At 30.0% G+C, this 21,398-nt stretch overlaps 2 protein-coding genes across 3 annotated transcripts; one reads left to right on the top strand and one right to left on the bottom strand.

The window, feature by feature from the left end:
• LOC109347066 (uncharacterized mitochondrial protein AtMg00810-like) lies at positions 8,196-9,196 on the bottom strand. The gene is made up of 2 exons (XM_019586798.1): positions 8,606-9,196; positions 8,196-8,255 (listed from the first exon to the last, which is right to left on the bottom strand). The coding sequence occupies exons 1-2, from the start codon at positions 9,194-9,196 to the stop codon at positions 8,196-8,198; spliced, it is 651 nt and encodes a 216-aa protein (XP_019442343.1).
• Positions 17,775-20,896, top strand: LOC109348063 (purine permease 1-like). 2 transcript variants are annotated; one of them, XM_019588268.1, is made up of 4 exons: positions 17,781-17,880; positions 18,191-18,258; positions 19,002-19,754; positions 20,301-20,896. In XM_019588268.1, exons 3-4 carry the CDS (start codon positions 19,008-19,010, stop codon positions 20,652-20,654), a joined length of 1,101 nt encoding a protein of 366 aa, XP_019443813.1. In that variant the 5' UTR covers positions 17,781-17,880; positions 18,191-18,258; positions 19,002-19,007; the 3' UTR covers positions 20,655-20,896. The 2 variants fall into 2 exon arrangements, with proteins under 2 accessions (XP_019443814.1, XP_019443813.1); XM_019588269.1 differs by lacking the exon at positions 18,191-18,258 and having other exon boundaries at positions 17,775-17,880.

Genomic DNA, 21,398 nt, shown 5'->3' on the forward strand with positions numbered 1-21,398 from the left:
ATATATATATTACCAATAACAACTATAATATATATATATGCGTTATTATTATTTGCTGGCTTTGTTAAGTTTTTAATCTGGTTTTGTTGGCATTATTATTTGATTGTCAGTTTGTCACTGCATTGCAATAAAAACCAAACCATAAATATAAAACAAAATAGCAAAAAAAAAAGTAAAGTCGCTAAAAATATCATCACTTGATCTCCCTTCTATTTCTACTGTTAAGACTTTTTATGGGTTTTTTGTTTGAGTAGGACATATATAAGGATACTTAAAATAATAAACTACTTGGGAAATAATTGGTTTATTTTTTACTTTGGAACTTGATAATTTGTGTTTTCCAACAAATACTTATTCTAGTTATTTTTAACGTGTGTATTGGATATACCTTAAAAAGTCCTTTTATATCATATTTTTATGTAAATTGTTGAGATTAAGATTTGAAGTTGGCATCGGTTTAATGTTTTGGGTAGTGATATGGTTTCTTTGAACGATTGGTTGATGAGTCTTAACTTACGTCTTGTATTCAGATGAGAAAAAAAATGTATGTAGTATAAGAGATTTATATATCATTATTGTATTGTTTGTATTTTATATTTAATTATCATTGAATCTTAACATAATAACACTAATGTATTATATGAACAATAAATAATATAATAATTATATATAAATATTTACAGGAAAACTCCATAAATATATTACACTTAGTTACCATTACTATACACAATTTATGGTTGAAGACCGTATCCTTGTCCCCCATTTTCGTTGTCTTTATTTATTTCATTCTTTTCTTACCTCTTAGAATTGCCAAGTTTTTGTATAGTACAAAAGTATTCATTTACTTTATCTGTTATGAACTAATTCTTTTGGGATACATGGTTATTATTTTCAGCAAGTACCGTTTATAGGAACTTGGGATACATTGTTTTTTCAACAAATGTCTCTCACGGGAATTAAACATTTAATATTTTGGTCATCTTGAAAAATCTTTAATCTTACACTAGACTGTATAATTACCATGTTTTTAATAAGAATACGTTAATTTAAAATGTAACATAAAACAATAAATTGAATACATTGAACCAAAAAAGTAATAATAACTTCGTCCAGAATGAACCAAAAACCAAACAGTTGGTTTCTCCAGCCTCACCAAAGAATCCAGTGCTATCACAAGATGGTGATGTCTACTTTACTTTTACATTAGAAACACATGCCAAATCTTTACAATAAACAGTAAAATATCACAATAACAGTGAGCAAAACAAATCCATAGTTGTCTCTTTTCCGACATAGAGATAATAGATAATAAATTAGACTCATCTCTATTACTGGAGATGTCAAATCTGTAAAAAAGCAAAGAAAAACCAAAAAAATAATAACATTTATATTATCTAATTTATACAGAAATTACACTTTTATTTTTAAAAATATATGCAAAAATAGAATTTCTCTCTTCAATATTGGAATTATGTTCCTTGATAATTGGTGTTCTCCTGATAAGCATGGATGGTCGCAGCTATTCCTACAACACCTAGGTTCTATCTTTTTCGCTTTTGTAAGTTTTAAAGCTATCTTCCATTCTATTTACGTCACATGCTCCCACTTAATTGGAAACTTTTTTAATACTACTCTTTTCCCTAGTTTCTATCTATTAAGGAATGAAAGTGGAATGTTATCATTCAATGTACCAAACTATTTGAATTGTTCAAAGCAGAAATAATTTTAAGCCAAAATTTAATAAATTAAAAGGTTTTTACTTATCCAAACATTTTTAATACTTAGAATGTCGCAAAATATGATGCTAACATGTTTTCTCGCTTGCTTCACATGTAAATACTCAAATACTTTGTTACTTTTTTAAATTAACTTCCCACTGTTTATTTTCCACTCTCCCCTTGTAGAGTTATAGATGGAAAGCAACGTATATAATATTAGAAATTTTAAAAGCATTTTTATTATTATTCGACTACTTAATAAATAAAAAACAGTTTTTAGCACTTTCAGGTGGGAAGAATGAAAATTTTCCAATTTGGTTTCCATCATTGTTAGAAAAACCTTATTATGGGATACGTTATGCTTCAATAATTATAACCGTCATTCAATCACACGTAAAACCTAAAGGTTTTTTTATGAATATTGCTGAATCGGCCTCATACATATGCACCAACTGGATTCGAAAACAAGGAAAAGTGGAAAAATGTATAATATATATGTGATGGAGTAATATGGTACATAAGATGAAACGATTGAATCCATTAATCTGGGTAGTATAAGAGGCTCTGAGCCTGTTGGAGATGATGTCATTTTTGTCATGCATGTTGTGGAAATGGAGTCTTAATTGTCGATGAGGAGTTCCGGTGAGCTAAGCCCCTATTGGAAATTGGAATTTTAAGATTATGACATATATGATAAAAATAAAATTTTAAATTATTGGTACTCAATAGTGGAAATGAATCTCATTCAACAAATAAGGTGGCAGACATATTCTAATGGGCCACATGTAAATGGAATAAGCATTCTCCAGACAAATGTATATTTTCTCATTATTTTTAGTGACAAAAATATAATACAATTGTAATCAAAGAGATAAATATGTCATTGAAAGTTGTATTTTTCTTTGTATTTTGAAGTACTTGCTTCTTCATTAATGGAGATGATCGTAACTCATGTAAATGACGGGTTGAGATCATCTCCTGTACTGGAGGGTCCATTCAAATGAGGCCCATATTTAATTTTATCATTTATAATATTTTTTGTTTAAAAATATTTTGAAATCTAGACCATTCAAATCTTTTTAAAGCCATATGTCATAATTTTATGTGATACTGGACCCTTGAGTAATGAAGATGATCCATTTTCGTAAATGACTGTCCTTTTTAATATGAATATGTGAAATCATAATCCAGATGTGGATAAGGTTGAGTTGATGGAGGTTCTAGAAATAATCTGCTTTAAAATTTAGTTTCAGGTATACATAATTACATATATATAGAAAGATAAGTGTTTCTGATTTAATCAATTTAATTTGTATGCGAATTAATTATTGTGCCACTAATTGAACCCTAGCGTGGAAGGAACCATTATCCTATTATTCATTTTGATTTAATCAGTAGTATGATATTTATAATATTGGTTTCCATTTTCCAACCTCTTCAATTTCCACTTTTACATTTTTTTTAATTTTTTATCAAAATAAACCATTGTTATTTAGACAGTATAATGGTATTGATTATTTCAAATTTGAGTCAAATGATACAATAATAGTTGTGAAATATTTTTTATTAAATATGTAATATAATTATATTTGAGTGTTATATGTAGATATTGTTAGTGTAAAAATTTATATATAATAAGTATATTATATATATTCTATTTCTATTACATAAATTTAAAATCAATAATTATGAAATATGAATAATAAATTATATAATAACAGCTTAAAAATCCTACAATATCGGTTGGATGGATTAGCCTCACCAAAAAAACCCATTTTACAGATGCGAGCACCCTTCTTTTACAGATGCGCTGAGACCTTAAAATGGTGTAGTTTACTTTACTTTGCCTTAGGAACACGTCTAATCTTTACAAATAGCAATAAATAAAAATTAGGGATTCATTTACTCATAGAGTAAGTTTTTTAAATTTACTCATCATTCTCACGTCTAATCTCTAAAATCGATGACTAGAACAAAAAATAATTTTAAAAAACTTATTATTGAAATAAGTGAATCTCTACTCATAAAAAAAATATCACAATAACATTGTTGAGCATAAACAAAGTTCGAAGCTATCGTCCAGCATCTAGGTTCTACTATCTTTGTGGCTTTTGTAAGTTTTAAAGCCATCTCACATAGCTTCTCATGCAACAATTTAATTGGAATTATTTTTTTAGTATTATCAAGAGTTTTCTCTAATATCTTTGGATAAAAAACTAATTCCTTTCGGGTTTTGTGATTGTCCCTCATAATAAATGTTGTTTTTATGAATCAAACTCTCAACTTTGAGGAACCAGTGAAGCCTTACACCACGAATTGGGTTAACTTCTATCCATTTTCTGCTTTGTAAACTTCAAAACTATGCTGCCTATTTGGGGAATTTTAGGAAAGTTTTGCTGCCTATTTGAGGAAATCTGCTTTGCTATCTCATATTGCCTGTCATTCTATCTATCAAAAAATTAATAAATTAATAGCTTTTGACCTATTCCAATTTCCAAGCTTCCAACATTTTGGCACATAAAGTGCACAAAATAAGATACAACATATTTTCTCCCTTCCTTCACATGCAAACACTTAAATACATTCTATTTTTAAAAAAGTTTAATTTTTTCCAATGTAAAGTATTTTATACATTCAAAACACCATCAACCACATCTATCTATTACCTATATAATAAAAAAACTCTCTCATGACATGTGTCAATCTCTCAAGCCTTCATCATATGTGTCAACCTCTCATCAAAATTAAAGGTTCTCATGACATGTGTCAATCTCTCAATGACATGTGTCAATCTCTCAAGAATTCCCTCATGACATGTGTCAATCTCTCAAGCCCTCATGACATGTGATTTATTTAAAAATAAAAGGAATATGATTACTATAGCAATATTAAATAATAATGTTACTATAACAATATTAAAATAATAATAATAATATCAATCATAACATATTGTTTGTAACTATTTTAGAGTTAAATAATATTTATTTTTATACTACTCTTATTTTAGAATCAAATAATAATGAAATTATAAATTTATTGATGATTTTTTGATTAATAGGATATTACTAACTATATCATGTTATGTATGTGTAAAAAATAATGTTGAGAAAGTCGAGCAAGATGTTAAACCAGTAGATGACCCATATTAAGTTTATCCGATTTAAACAGTTAAACCGTATGGTTTGACCGTATGATTTTATATATAATTAATAATTTTTAACAATATGAATGCACTGGTAACATATATGTTTTTAACCATGCGAATTCACGAGCAACATACATATTCTTAATCATAAATGCACATGTAATATGTGTTCTTAATCATGCAGCAAAAAATATCGTCTTGTATTACATTTGTTTAAGAATCGACGATAATTAATACATGAATGTTATATTATGTGTTAACAATTTAAAAAATACTTACATTATTACTACATATATAATAATTAATTTTCTAAATAAATCCCCACATTTTATTTTCTATTCCTTCCCTTCCTCGTGATATATGTGAATATCTGTATAGAATTATTGGGAAAAAATAGAGATAAATGGTTATTGGGACATATTCGTATATATAATATATTACAAAATTTAATGTTTTATTATTATTATTACTGGATAGTTAACAATAAATAACACTTTGGAAATTGGAAGAAAGAAGCTAACTAGGTTTCCAATAGTGTTATAAAGTATTATTTACTTGTATAATATTTATGTTGGTTATGTTGTCAAATAGTTGCTTATATGTAAAACTTGGCTGATTTGATGCAATTTGGTAAATAGGTCACATTTGTGTGAACTAGCAGGACCGTGTAATGACATATTGACATTGCTTTTTGAAAAAGCTTTAAGGTAAATTTTTTTTTTAATATATTGAAAAAATATATTTAAATTAAAGATTTCATAATTAAATATATTTTAATTATTTACAACTAGTAAGGTATTTTTTTAACAGAATATGTATTCCCTTTCCTAAGGAGGTGTCTGGATTTTTCATTGATGATGAGGAGAAAAATGTCATCGTGCTTCGTATACGACTGTGAGAAAAATGATATGGAAACTTCAATTCTTGATAATGTTACTTGAAACAATGAGGAAAAATGATTTCGAAACTTAAGTTATTGATAATGTTACATAAACAACGAGGTTATAAGTTTTGTTTACAAAAGAAAAGTTGATGAAAGAAAGGTTGAAAATAGATATGGTAAAATTATCCACAATTCACCTGTTAGAGTTAATCAATTTAAATGAATATAATTCAATAGATATATTGATAATAGATGGATTGAAGTCCATCTATTATATCTAATGGATATCCATGATTCTAAATTTCATTTAATATTTAAGAAAACTAAATTGAAGGAAATTCATCCATGATTCTTACTCCTACTTTTAATATTTTATTAAAATGATATTAATTATAGGACATATATAAATAAATAATATTAAAATTTTATTCTTAATTACATAACATATATATGAGAAAAATGTATGCACTGACCATATGAATAACCAATGTATGAGTTTTATATACTGTCAGTACATCATCTACCATTTATATTTAATCATGATTGTCTCTTCAAAAAAGTAATCCATATGAATAATGGAAGATGTAGTGACTGTTTATAAATATTTATCCTAATAATGCATAAATATTACACTCTATAAGTATTTGTTAAAAACTTTACATGTAGAACCTTAAACGACGCATGTTTGTAGAATATTGAGAAAAAAAGTATTTTTCTATAAAAATTCAAATAGTAGTTTTTTTAGAAGGTGATTTTAAACATGTTTAGTTGATATAATAGTTTTTAAAATAATGATTTTATTCAATAGATTTTTTTAGTTCCAATAAAAAATCAAATGGATTATATATTCATCCATCCAAATCTATGAAGAAAGTGTCATGGATAAATTGGATGAATTAAAATTTATTGAATATGAATAGATTGAATAACTTAAAATATAGTTTAAATGAACTTATATAGATTAATGAATGACTTTCTATCGATCCATTAACATTCAAGCCCAAATCTATTCATTTGTCACCCTTAGTTGAAAAGAGTAAATAAAGGAGAAAGATAATAATTTTTTAATTGTTTGGTATAATAGAAAAGAAAGAAGAAGAAAAAATGAAGTGATTACACTAAGAATAATATTATTGTGAGAAATGAGGACAAGTAATATGAATCGTTAAATCTTATTTGAATGATCAAGATTAAAAGATTAATGTATATTATTTTTTAAGTGGTCATGTGACTAATAACTAATTTTTAACCATAATCATTTATGTACGATTGTAAAGCACAAATTTATTATTCCCATAATTTTTATATGAGAATTTTTCCCACTCAAGTCACTTCTTATAGAGAAAAGAATATATTTATTATTAATGATGACATCCACACATTACTTTCCTTTTTTGAAATGTCAAGAATTTAGTAAAGCTTATAAGAGTTGCTAATACAAAATACAATTTTTTTTAAATGTATCAGTATTTACAGAAAAATTTGTAGCTAATTAATTTTATCCACTTAAGTTTTTCAAATATAAATACATAAATCCTACCATTTTTATTTTCTTCTTTTTACTAAATACAATCAAAGTATAGATTTTTCTTCCTCCCTCTTTCATTACCCAATCTTTCTTTCATTTCTTCCTTTTTCACTCCAAGTATCCTCAACCAATCGAACCAAGAAGAGGACGATGTCAATTTCTGATGGGTCGTGTGTATATAACCAGCCTTCTTATTATGAATATATGACTCCAAATGTTGATAAGGTACCAACATATGTTGATTCAAGTAGTACATGTTTGATTTCCTTTAAAGAATGTCTCAAGTGTAACTCTTGTGGATGGAGAAAATACTCACTGAGAGAGTTAACCCTATATACATATGGATGTTCTCGGCTCGGACATGATTGTAAATGATTTTGAATATGAGAACGAATATGAAAATCTGTGTATTATTGAATGAACTGAAGTTACAACTTAGAGGTGTTTATATAACCCAAAGTGTTGCTTGCATTCTAAGCAGCTAACATAAAATAACAAACAAACTTCTAACTAATTGATAAACTATCTGAAAACTCATTTTACACATGCTAAAATATAATTCTCTACTACAAAACAACCTTCTAGAAGATAATACAAAAATGCTCCAAGTGAATCAAAACTGCACAACATCAATGCTGATGTGCCAATCCTAGTACGCCCAGATTATGCGCCAAGGTGCTGATGCACCAATGCTGAGTTAGTGTGCCAAGGTGGTGATGCGCCAATCGTGATCTGGTGCGCCAAGGTGCTTAGGCTGATGCGCCCATGCTGGCGCGCCAATCATGATGCCCCAAGGTGCTTAGGCTGATGCACCCATGTTGCTTGTCTGTCTCGGCCAGGTTGCTTGGTCTTATGCGCCAAGGTGCTCATCTGTCTCGGTCAGGTTGCAAAACTTGGCACCGTCATGATACATTGATTTGCTCAGTCAGGCATGTCTAGCTCGGCCAGACTGATAAACTTGGCTTGGCCCATGAGCAATTCCTGACACAACAAGAAGTATAAAATTAATATGGATTATCTTCATTACCCTCTCAAGCTGGAGAGGATACGTTAATAACTCTAAGCTTGGGAAGTAAAGTGTTGAATGAGGAGGGTTCCAATGCCTTGATGAAGATATCTATAATCTGATTAGTGGTGTGAATAGGTAAAATATAAAATAGAGTATGTTGAAGCATTTCCCTTACAACATGACAATCAATCTCAATGTGTTTTGTTCTTTCTTGAAAAACTGAATTAATTGCCATGTGCCTACCAGAGTAATTATCACAAAAAAGAGCAGGTTTCTTATGATTTGGTGCCAAGTCTGTTAAAAGATAAGTTAGCCATTGTACCTCACAAGAGGCAATGACTAAGGCACTGTATTCTGCTTCAGATGAGGATCTAGAAACAATATTTTGTTTCTTTGCCTTGCAAGAAATTAATGAATTGCCCAAAAACATGCAAAATCCAGAAATGGATTTTCTGGTATCAGGGCAAGAAGCCCAATCAGGATCACTGTAACCCTTAATGTGTAAGATGGAAGTGGAAGGATAGAATATACCTTGGCCAAGACTATTTTTAAGATACCTAAGGACTCTTGTAAGAGCTTTCTGATGATTGATTGTGGGAGCAACCATGAATTGACTCAATTGTTGTATTGTAAAGCTTAAGTCAGGTATAGTATTAGTAAGATAAAGTAATCTACCAACTAGTTGTCTATAGAATTCAGGGTCAGAATATAACTCATTATCATGCTGTTTCAAATGAGGATGTTTTACCATAGGTGTTGGAACAGGTTTGGAATGGAGGAAACCTATATCAGACAATAGATCTAGTGCATATTTCCTCTGGAAAAATGTAAGGCCTTGTTTAGAGGTTGCAACCTCAAGACCAGGAAAATATTTGAGAGAGCCAAGTTCTTTAATTTTGAAAGTTAGCTCCATTTTTTGTTTAACATATTGAATTTTAGAAATATCATTTTATGCTAAGATTAAATCACCCACATTGATTAAAAGAGCAATAAATTTAGAAGTATGACCTTTGGTAAATAATGAATGGTCATGATGAGATTGCTTATAGCCTATAGATATAAAAAAAGGAGAAGAGTTTGGCAAACCATTGCTTACTTGCCTGTTTCAAGCCATATAAAGACTTATCTAACTTGCATACCTGGTAAGGAATAGAGCACTGAACACCTTGAGGTAAGGACATATATATGTCTTCGTTGAGATGACCATGGAGAAAAGTATTGTTGACATCTAATTGTCGAAGTGTCCAATTTAGGCTAGAAACAAGAGCAAACAGAAGTCTAATAGTGGTGAGCTTTACAACTGGTGCAAAAGTGTCAAAATAGTCTAGGCCTTCTGTTTGTGTATACCCTTTGGCCACAAGTCTGGCCTTGTGTCTTTCTATAGTCACATTAGAGTTATATTTGAGTTTATAAACCCACTTAGACTTAATGACTTTCTTATTGACAGGAAGGGAACAAGGGTCCAAGTGTTGTTGAACTCAAGAGCATGCAATTCATTTTTCATAGCTTGTATCCATTCTTCAGATTTTATGGCTTGATGATATGTTTTAGGTTCAGTTTGAGCAGTGATGGATAAGCAATTATGTAAGTGTGTGGGAGAAAGGGATTTATAGGACAAGACATCTTCTAAAGGGTGCTTAATGTTGGCAGTAGCGATGGTAGGTGTACTAGTTAAATGATTGCAATGGTAATCTTTAAGATAGGAAAGAGGTTAGGAAATTCTCTGTGACCTTCTAGCATGGATGGAAGGTATGATATGTGTGTTGGTTGTAGGTGTAGTGATGTGATTATGGGTAGGGGATACTAGATTGTTGGCGGGTGGATTGCAGGCTAGTGAAGGTGGTGGATCATCATATTGTAGGAAAGAAGAGTTGTTTATAATGGTGTGGCTATCTGGTGTAGTATTGGTGGGAATGGGTTTGTAAGGGAATATGTGTTCATAAAAGACAACATTCCTAGAGACGAAAATCTCTCTGGTTTTTAGATCAAGAAGTATGAATTCTTTGGTTCCTATCTTATATTCTAAAAACAAAGATTTTCTAGCTCAAGGATCCAGTTTGGTTCTGTTGTGTGTGAGTGTGGATGCAAAGGCTGCCAAAAACCTCAAGGCCATGAAAATCAGGTTTGTTATCAAGGAAGGCCTCTAAAGGGCTTTTCATGTCAAGGGTAGCAGTAGGTAGTCTGTTGATCAGGTAGACTACATGATTTGTAGCAAAGTTCCAAAAGGTTCTAGGAAGGTGTGAGTGGAAGAGTATGGATCTAGTAACATTGAGGATGTGTCTGTGTTTTCTTTCTACAATAGAGTTTTGTTGTGGAGTTTCAACACATGATGTTTGATGTAGGATCTCATGTTCATTGTAAAAGTTGGGCATTATAAATTCAATGTCCTTGTCAATTCTAATTATTTTGATGTGCTTTCTATATTGGACCATAACATACTTGACCAAATTGTGGACAAAACTTCTCGCTTCACCTTTTGAAGTTATGAGAAAAATCCAAGTGTGTATACAAAAATCATCAATAACAGTTAAGAAGTATTTGTGTCCATAGATTAAGGGAACACCAAGTGGTCCCCAAATGTCCATATGGACAAGTTCAAAGATATGGCTTGTCTTAGAGCTACTGGTAGGAAAACGTAACTTTGTTTGCTTTGATAAATGGCAAAAATCACATATAGTACTTCAACAAATTTCACATAAGGTGTGTGTATGAATATGTGATAAAACCTTATGAGATGGGTGACCTAATCTGAAATGTCATAGATCAAAAGAAGGAATAGTACAATCATGCAAAGCATTTTACAGAGTGTGAAACAAGCTTATTACAATTAGGTTGTATAGAAATAATATAGAGATGATTGTAAGGTTCAGTATGTCTAATCATTTTCATAGTAATCGTATCCTGAATCAAATAAGAAGATTTATCAAATACAAACTTGCAATACAAAGAGCAGGCAAGCTTGTGAATACATATCAAATTGTACTTAAAGTCAGACATATAAAGAACATTATGCAGTGTGAGAATATTAGAAAATGTCACTATTCCTGAGTGTTTAGCAATCATGGTGAGATTGTTTGACAATTTGATACATATAGGCTTAATACTATGAAAGAAGTGTAATTTGATAGGTTATTAGTGACATGGTCATTGCCCATGTATCAAGTAACAAATAGTGTATGTTAAGGTGGATACCTGATATAGAGTGACTTTCATTGTTTGGTGGATTAACATCAATGTGACTTATGCTGTGTTATGGATTAAAACTCAACAAAGTGTGTTCTTCTTGCCTGGAATTGGAGTGAGTCTGCTTTTCAGGTTCAGCTTCAATGCCTTGAGGATTTGGTGCATAAACATTGTTTATGAAAGCATTAGTGTTTCTTGGCTTAAATTTGAAGTGGGGGGAGGGGGGGGGCGGGAGCCATGTTTGAAGTAAAAAAATATCTATTATGTGTCTCTCCCTTCCACAGAAGGTACAAACCTTGTTATTCTGTCCGTCATATCCTTTGCTAAGAGTGTTAGCTCCACCATTATATTTTGGCCTTCTTGTATCTTTAGTCAAATCTTGGTTTGATCCAACATATCCTTTCTTGTTTGGATAGACTCTCTGCTTCTATCTTGAATTGACAACATTGATCATAGGTTTATTTTCTCCATAAGAAGTCCCTTAGAATTGTCTTTCTTGTTGGAGAACTAAGGAAAACACTTTGTTGATGGTAGGAAGTGGCTCCATAAGTAGGATTTGAGACTTCATTGTATTATATTGGTCACTGAGGCCTTTTAAGAAAGAGATGATATACTTTGTCTCTCTGTATCTTTTGAAGGTCTTTAAGAATTGGCAATTATATTTGTTGTTGTATATGCATGTAGGAAAGGATCTTAAAGAATCAAGGTCACCCCAAATTATCTTCATATCTGTGAGAAAGGCTTAGACACTTTTGTCTCCTTGCTTCATGGAATGAAGTTCTTGTAATAAATCTGAGATCTTGAAATGCTCTCTTTTGGAGAATATTTCTTTGAGATTCGCCCATAATTCTTGAGCACTATCAATGTAAATAATGTTATGTGATAAGTGTTGTGAAAGAGACCTTCAAATCCAAGAAATTACCATAGAATTGCTTCTTTCCTACGCATCAAAGTTAAGGTCATCTTAATCTAGCATTCTGATTGAGCCATTGACAAACTTGTACTTGTTCTTTGACATTAATGTTCCCTTCATGGATCTGCATCATGAATGATAGTTGCTTCCATCTAAAGGAGGAGTTACTAGAGCAAAGCCTAGGTTATCTCCAAGATGAAGGTAATACGGATTTGATGAGGGATCTAAAAGTTGTCTTGCCTGTGAAATTCTCAATGTTCTGTGTCTTCCATGTTTTTTGATGGAAGGGACTCAAGGAGTAAGATATTTAAATCAAGGGAACCAAGAGGATAAAAAGATGTTTTGCAGCAGAGCTCTCAAATTGAGAGATCTGATACCATAAATGATTTTGAATATGAGAATGAATATGAAAATCTGTGTATTATTGAATGAATTGAAGTTACTACTTAGAGGTGTTTATATAACCCTAAGTGTTGCTTGCATTCTAAGTAACTAACTTAAAATAACAAACTAACTTCTAGCTAATTAATAAACTATCTGAAAACTCATTTTATACATGTTGAAATAGAATGCTCTACTACAAAATAGGCTTCTAGAAGATAATACAAAAAATGCTCCAAGGGAAAAAAACTGCACAACACAAATGTTGATGCGCCAATCCTAGTGCGCCCAAATCATGCGCCAAGGTGCTGATGCGCCAAAGTTGATCTGATGCGCCAATGTTGATCTGGTGCGCCAAGGTGCTAATGCGCCAATCCTGATCTGGTGCGCCAAGGTGCTTAGGCTGATGCGCCAATCCTGGTGCGCCAAGGTGCTTAGGCTGATGCGCCCATGCTGCTTCTCTATCTCGGTCAGGTTTCCTGGTCTGATGTGTCAAGGTGCTCATATGTCTTAGTCAGACTGCCTAGTCTGATGCGACAAGGTGCTCATCTGTCTTGGTCAAGTTGCACAAACTTGGCACAGTCATGATGCATTGGTTGGCTCGGTCAGGCATGTCTAACTCGGTTAGACAGATAAACTTGGCTTGATCCTTGAGCAATTCTTGGCACAACAAAAAATATACAATTAATATGGATTATCTTCACTAGATTGTTTCAAGTGTGAGAATACCTATGAGAAATAAAAAAATTTATCAATAAGGTTAAGGTGATGGAGGTTCAAAAATTATTCCACTTTGTTTTTTATTTGTTATAATTATACATATAATAAAATTTAAATGTGTAAGGTTTAATATGCCATCGAGACATGATAATAATATTGATTATCTATAATTTGAGTTGGATGAGAGTAGTCGAATGACATATTTGTGAGTACTTATATAGATAGGGGACATTTATAGGTACTTAGTGAGTTTTTAACTTTAATAATATATTTGTATATTTTTATCATAATCAATATATAAAAATAATTATTACATGAATAAGATGATATTTATATGATAAGTTTGTGATCATAATTAAATAGGTGTAATTTATTATGAAATAATAATAAAATGTATGACATATAATCTTAAATAATAACAATAAACTAAAATATATTTTAAAAAAGTAATTAAAAACTAAATTTATAAATTTGCGGCTACCCACATGCGGATATTATAAAACTTGTTTCCCCCCATATGCTATTATTGTGGGTACTGATTGTGTGTATTTCCATTGATACCTACAATTAGAGTTTTTGTGTCATCCCAAGACAAAAATAATAGATGTAATTTTTATCAACTATTTCCTACTACTATATTTTCAGTAATTGAAATTATGAGACTTAAATTAAATGGTTAGACTATTGAATTCTAAATTGTTCACACTCCTTAATAATCAATTATATATTTTATTTTTATCTTACAAATTGTGATTCGTTAATGAAAATGTGAAAATATTTGCATGTGTTAATGATCTCACTCATAATTGAGATAGAGGAGTTACTCTACACACTTCACTTTTCGTTTTCATTGTCTTTATTTTATTCCATTCTTTCCGTATCTGTTCAATTTGTCAGGTTTTAATAAGAATATGCTCTGTTTAAAATGTAAGAACAATCAGTAAATTAAATAAAAAAGGAAGTAATAACAACTTTATGAGGAATGAACCAAAGACTAAATAATTGGTTTCTCCAGCCTCACCAAAGAATCCAGTGCTAACATAACATGCAAGCACCCTTCTTTAACTTACGTGCTGATTCCCTTAAACTTCTCCTTTAGGTGTTTTGGACCAATTAGTGTTTACAAATAAATAAAAATAACAATTAATTTTAATTTTATTTTATAAAAATAATATAGGAAACTCAAATATTTATATATAAATAGACGAAATAAAATTGAGGATACCAAGTTTTGATAGATAATCTTCATCTTATCCTCAGACATAAAATGATAGAGTGACTTTACTTTACAATATGAACACATGCCTAATATGTACAATAAACAATTAAATCCGTAGTTGTCTCTTTTCTGACATAGAAATTATTTTATAGTTGATGATTGGTGTTGTCCTATGGCTGCAGCTAATCCTACAACACCTAGCTAGGTTCTATCTTTATGGCTTTTAATAAGTTTTAAAACTGTCTCCTACGTTAATTGCTTCACATGCAACTACTCTTGAAGAACCTTTTAAGGGTTGGGTTAAATGAGGAGCACATCTATCCCAAAATAATGTTACTTTATATATTTTCTGATTAATCAAAAAATATTTAATTATTAAAATTTTAATTAAAATATATTTTTCAACCAAATATAAGTTGTGATATTTAGAATGATGTGACTACTCCTTTCAATAAGTGGCGCTATCATGAATTAAACTATTAACTTTTTGATCATCTTAAAGATTTAGTGAGATCTTACCCTACTAAATCAAATTCAATAATATAAACATGTTAAATATATCATTTATAAATGTAAAAATACTGATTATGCCTTAAATGGTACACAAAGAATATTTGTTAGGATTCTCATATTTAAAACTGCTTTTGTTCTACGTCTTTCTTATGTTCTCCATTATTTGCTTCACCTGCAAACTTGGTATACCATAAATAGTATTATTTATATTTTAAATTAGACAACTTCTCTAATAATAAGTTAATTTATTTTGATTTCTCATTAGTTTTTATTTCTACATTAAATCAAGAACTCATAAAAAATTAAAGATCAACAAAAATTGTCACAGTTTGATTGTTGAAATAACGTTATTGTATATTTTTATATTACTCATGTTCTTATTGTGTCTCTTTAATGACATGCAGTGATGGCTGCTGGTGGTCATCTTGACGGCTCCCTTTGGAGATGGAGGTGCCAGATCTCAAATAGTGGTGGTGTGCCATAATTGGGACATAGAAAAAAAAAGGAGAATACGTTTTGAAGATTTTGATATTTTATGTGCTATTTATTTGTGGTAATTAATTAAAAAATCATTTAATTATTATACTTTTAATTTAAATATATTTTTTAATCACACGTTTTTTTAAACGAAAGGACATTGGAATTTTTGTTAGGATATTGGCTTGGTTTGTATGGGGATTAAATTTCTTTTTGCTTTTTGGTTGTAGATAATAATCAAAGGGTTCCAGGAAAGGGTGGAGATCATATGTCCTAATCCTAAATGATGTTCCACTTCATATCTCAAGTCAATCAGAATGCTCAATTTTATCACTTTTTGTTTTTAAAATTATTATTTTATCTACATGTTAATATATGATTGACTTGATACATAAAATGAGATAATGTTTGAAATAGGTGATCTCATCAAGGGGAAGTGGGGACATGGACAGAATTCCAGGCCAAGTGTCGTCATGTCGGTAGAGTAAGTGTGATACTCTATAATTTCCCTTTTCCCTTTTATTTTTAAGTTTGTTTTTAGAATACGTGTAAAAATATAAAAGTACGTGAGAGATGAATATCATAATTTGATTTATAGTATACTTATATGCTCTTAAGATGTAGTACGATTATACAAATGGTGACCTTTTTTTTGTCTTCATATACACAAATTGTCTATTATCTATGTATCTACGTTATACTCACTATTCTCCATATGAAATGAGTGTAATTTAAAAAAAAAAGGGTAAGAAGTACAGTACGATTATATAAATAGTTATATTTTTTCACATACAGAAATTATCTATTATCTATGTATGTACATTACACTCAGAAGAATAAAATGGGTAATGATATAATCTTTTAAATAAAATAGGGATGATCGTAATTAAGCTAAATTGAGGGGTGTCATTATAATTATTCTAAAAACAATAAAAATACATTGACTATTACACTATTTGGAATTAACTTCATTATATTATTTTATTGAAATCTTGTGTAAGATTAAACAAAGTAGTGTCGTTTCTGATATATGATTATAAATGATTGTTCAAAATTACTTATAAACTCAAACTTTAATATAGTCTATTTATCTACAACCCTTAAATTAGTTGTCCATATAAGTTTGAACAAAGAAATGATTTAAATAAAACAATATTACATTATTCACTATTTTAAGACTTATCGAAGATGATTAAAAATATGATGGACAAATCAAGATCAAATAAGAAAATTTTATTTTATATAAAAACAACTATAAATGATGTTTTATTATATTAAAATGATATTATTAAAGTTTATCTTATTACTCAAATATTTTTGTTGTTTTATAGGGTAAATAGATTTTCAAAATGTTTGAGATGACAATTAAATAATCCATATTTTTTTATGCATGTAATAACCAAGTAAGTTCATGGAAGAAATAAAGGGAGGTGAATTTTGGTTCGCTATAAAATACAACATTAATTTTAACTTCTAAAGAGATGCTTCTTAAATATACAAAAGAGAAGAGTGAAGTTATAGTCAATTGTATGTGCAAGTTTACAAATTAAATTGTCAATTTATCTTTTGAAATTTAACTTAATTACACGTCACCTTTTTATTTTAAAGATTACACTTACCCCACATACATATAATCATTGTAATAAACATATATAAAATTGGAGTGATTTGTGTATGGGAAAAATGAACGAATGAATTATGTAAAGTCACTAATCTATTGGATGCCAGACTAATCTACTATTATAAAAGTTATGAAATTTTGACTATTAATACAACACTACTCATTTTACTACACTTAACAATGTGTCCCCTCCTAATATATGTACTGAAAACACTTCATAGTTGTGATAATTATATATATATATATATATATATATATATATATACATTATTACAGAGCAGCAATCAACTATAAACTTCAGATTGGTTGCATGGCATCAATATATTCTTGACGTTACTTGCATTGAAAGGAAAGGACAACGTGCTATTTTCTTTGACTCAACATCTCTCAGATGGTTCAGTCATTTCATTCTTGATTCTCAACACGTGATTCCCATTTCCCTTTATATATACACTATTAATGTGTAGTGAAACTCAAATGCAGTTTGTGTTTGATGTGACATCCATAGACACAATGAGCTATATATAGATTTTCTGTGATCATCGTCCATTACAAAACTGAGCCTATTAGGTTTGTCTTTTACATATCTTCTTTAATATTCTTGTGATATTTTTAGAAATAATAACTTCTTTATCAGCATTTTTTTTGGTTCAAGATAAGCTTTGTTACGTGCTACTTTCATAGATTCATAGCATATATGTCAATTGTTGCTGTCCTTTTCATTTTGATTGCATTTTTTATGTTTCATTTTCATAGACTCAGTTCTATTACGTGACATCTATAGAATATAGACACATGTTTAATTTACTGAATTGCATTTTTATGTTTTATTTTTCGGTACATTGTTTTTTCTCTTTCAATTTTGGGTTTGACTTAACAGCTGAAGACAACAAAAGATAGATCAGTTATCTGTTATTGCCTCGAGTCCATTACCAACTGAAATATTAGGTATGCTTTAATAATTTGAGTGTCCTTAGATATTGATTTTACATTTCTTAATTATATTTTTTTTATGATAAATCATTAAAGTGGACGACCTAATGTCTCCTGATAAGACATATTTGCTACTTTATTCGATGGTAAACTATGTGGTTTATCACTTTACTTTAAATTACTAAAGTTTGTAACTTTTGATCAAACCAATTTTAATAGCAATAGCTAAACTACCTTGATCTGAAAGTCAAGGATCATTTTACAGGTAAGCATAAAAATGTATTTTACTCCAGCATAATATGCTTAAAAATTAAAACCATGCACCTGCAATTTGGACCATAAATAATTGCTTACAAAATAAAATAAATTTCCATAGTCTTTGTCATTTTTATTATTAACGGTTCTTAACACTTTAATAATAAAAAAGGAGCTGAAATATGCTGTCTGTATGAGTATTCACAACAAAACTTCTAAGATTATTTGGTTTTTGTTTTCTTATTGCTGATTTGACCAAATACAAAGAAGGAGAATTATATCTATAGTTCCATTATTTGGATAAATTTCTCATTTTTTACTTACTTTCATGAATTCATAAATATAATTGGTTAATATGAAGTCTCCATGATAATTTGAAATATCAATGATCACATCTCTTTACTTTTTTCTTTTATACTTCTATTGGATTCTCTGACACAAACAAACTTTCCACCCTATATTTCATGTATAAGAAGCATAATCATTATATCCAACTTGTGTAGGTATCAATGGAGGAAGGTAAAGAAGCAGAAAATAAGAGATTTTTGAAGAAAATCCTTTTGATAATAAATTGCATCATACAAGTCACAGGCACATGTGGTGGTCCACTAGTACTTCGTCTCTACTTCATCCATGGTGGTCACCGTGTCTGGTTATCTAGCTTCCTCCAAGCTGCTGGGTTTCCAATCTTATTGATACCCCTTTCAGTTTCGTACATTATGCGCCGCCGCCGCTACAACAACCACCACCACATTACCACCATTGCGACGAAACCTAGAATCTTCACTATGAAGTTACCATTGTTTATTGTCTTCTCCTTTGTTGGTATACTTCAAGGGCTTGACAATATTCTATATTCTAAGGGCATAGCTTCACTTCCAGTATCTACTTCTTCTCTTGTCATTGCTACTCAGCTTGCATTCACTGCAGTATTTGCTTTCCTCTTAGTGAGGCAAAAGTTCACACCATACTCATTGAATGCTATCATAATGTTGATTCTTGGAGCAGTGGTTTTGGCTTTGAATGGTGGTGGAGATAGCACTGCTGGTGAGTCTAGTAAGACATATGTGATGGGTTTTGTCATGACATTAATAGCTGCAGCATTGATTGGCCTTATTTTGCCATTAGTGGAGTTAGCATATAAGAAAACCAAGCAAATTATCACTTACTCACTTGTGTTGGAGATTCAACTAGTTGCGAGTATTGCAGGTTCTCTTTTCTCCCTTGTTGGGATGATCGTAAATAAAGACTTTAAGGTTATTCTCTTTCTCCCTGTTATTCTTTTCCATATTATTTATATAATTAGATATGTTTTTTTATTCATCCACTGTACGTGAGATTTTCACCTGCTAGATACAGCTCATCTAAAGCCTTAAATATAAGAACTAGGTAGTTTAGTAAGTTTTGGTTTTAGTCCAAAAATATTTCTTGATAGACAAATATTAATATTTTTTTATTAGAAGAAAATAATTAATATAGAAATAAAGAAAAATTATAAAAATAAGTGGTATACTTATCCACTAAAAAATGTTTGTATTTTGTTGTATGTGAAATTCAAACCTACAATGTTTTTCACTTCATTTTTTAAATCTTTTACCTTAACTATCAGACCACTTTGTAACTCTCACTTCAACAATTAGTATGACATATATTACACATGTGTATTAGCTAAAGTTTTGAAATATAGGGAAGAAAATATACGAACTAAATACATACTTATATTTATGCTTTAATTATATTTCAGTTTTTAATATTCCATTTCAAGCTTATTTTAAGAGGAAAAAAATATATGTTTGTTGTAGGTGATTCCAAGAGAAGCAAAGCATTTTGAGCTAGGAGAAACTATTTATTATGTTGTGCTAGTTTCAAGTGCTATAGTATCCCAACTAAGTGGCTTAGGAGCAATGGGTGTTGTCTTTTGTGCCTCATCTTTGATGTCTGGTATTATGATTGCTATGTCAGTGCCCTTAACAGAGATCTTAGCAGTTATTTTCTATAAAGAAAAATTTCAAGCAGTAAAAGGGATTTCTCTTGCACTATCCATTTGGGGCTTCGTTTCGTACTTTTATGGTGAGTTTCAACAAGCCAAAAAAATGAAGAAGAATCGCATACCAGAAATTGAGCAGCCTCAAAATCATAGTAACATTAATGCATGATTACTATAATTTATTCATATTCTCGAGGGACTTTTATTTTCTTGGATCATTGGCCACTACATGTTTGGTGTTCTACATGCTTTTGAGTCTTTGTGGTTTGTTATTGAGATGCATTATTTGATGCCTTGTTGTTTTTCTTCATTAGTGATCTAGACATAATTCTTAATAATATGTATGTTATTTGAGTTTTCCTTAGTTGCACTTGTAATGTGGTTTTAAATTGAAATTGGAATAAATCATGAGTATCTTATTTTATATTCCTTCTGATTTTATATTTTAATTTCTATTATTTCCTTGTATCATAATTAGGGATTACAAGAGGTGGAATACAATTCCAAAGTACTTTTTTTTTTAAATTGTACTTGTCCCATACATGTTGGGTAACGACTTTAGTTTCCATTCCTATACCGATGACACTCATTACCTATAAATCCAACATAATCTTCAATATAATAAATAATAAATCCAATATAGACACTTCTTATAATAATAAGTTAACCTAGTAGTGTTCATAGTTATAACAAACTTATAAATAAATCTAACGTTTAACATAAGTTCAACATTGTAGCAGCATCAAATAATCTCCCACAATGTGACATTGCAGTAAGTGAGTTACAATAATGGAGGATGGAGATTGTGTTAGATATAGGGAAATCTTGTACCACTTGTTTTATTTTTCTAATGTGGTTTAAATTAAATCCGTGTTAGGTTATTCTTCTCAATACTATTTGATTTTGAAATAGA

Source organism: Lupinus angustifolius, chromosome LG05 (assembly GCF_001865875.1).
Source record: "Lupinus angustifolius cultivar Tanjil chromosome LG05, LupAngTanjil_v1.0, whole genome shotgun sequence".
NCBI classification, from domain to species: Eukaryota; Viridiplantae; Streptophyta; class Magnoliopsida; order Fabales; family Fabaceae; genus Lupinus; species Lupinus angustifolius.

Excerpts from the sequence above, each read along its gene's own strand:
- LOC109348063 (XM_019588269.1), top strand. The coding sequence starts at position 19,008 with ATGGAGGAAGGTAAAGAAGCAGAAAATAAGAGATTTTTGAAGAAAATC. Across the intron at positions 19,755-20,300 it reads TCGTAAATAAAGACTTTAAG|GTGATTCCAAGAGAAGCAAA; the intron begins GTTATTCTCTTT and ends TGTTTGTTGTAG.
- LOC109347066 (XM_019586798.1), bottom strand. The coding sequence starts at position 9,196 with ATGGAGCTAACTTTCAAAATTAAAGAACTTGGCTCTCTCAAATATTTT. Across the intron at positions 8,256-8,605 it reads TAGTCATTGCCTCTTGTGAG|GAATTGCTCATGGGCCAAGC; the intron begins GTACAATGGCTA and ends TTGTTGTGTCAG.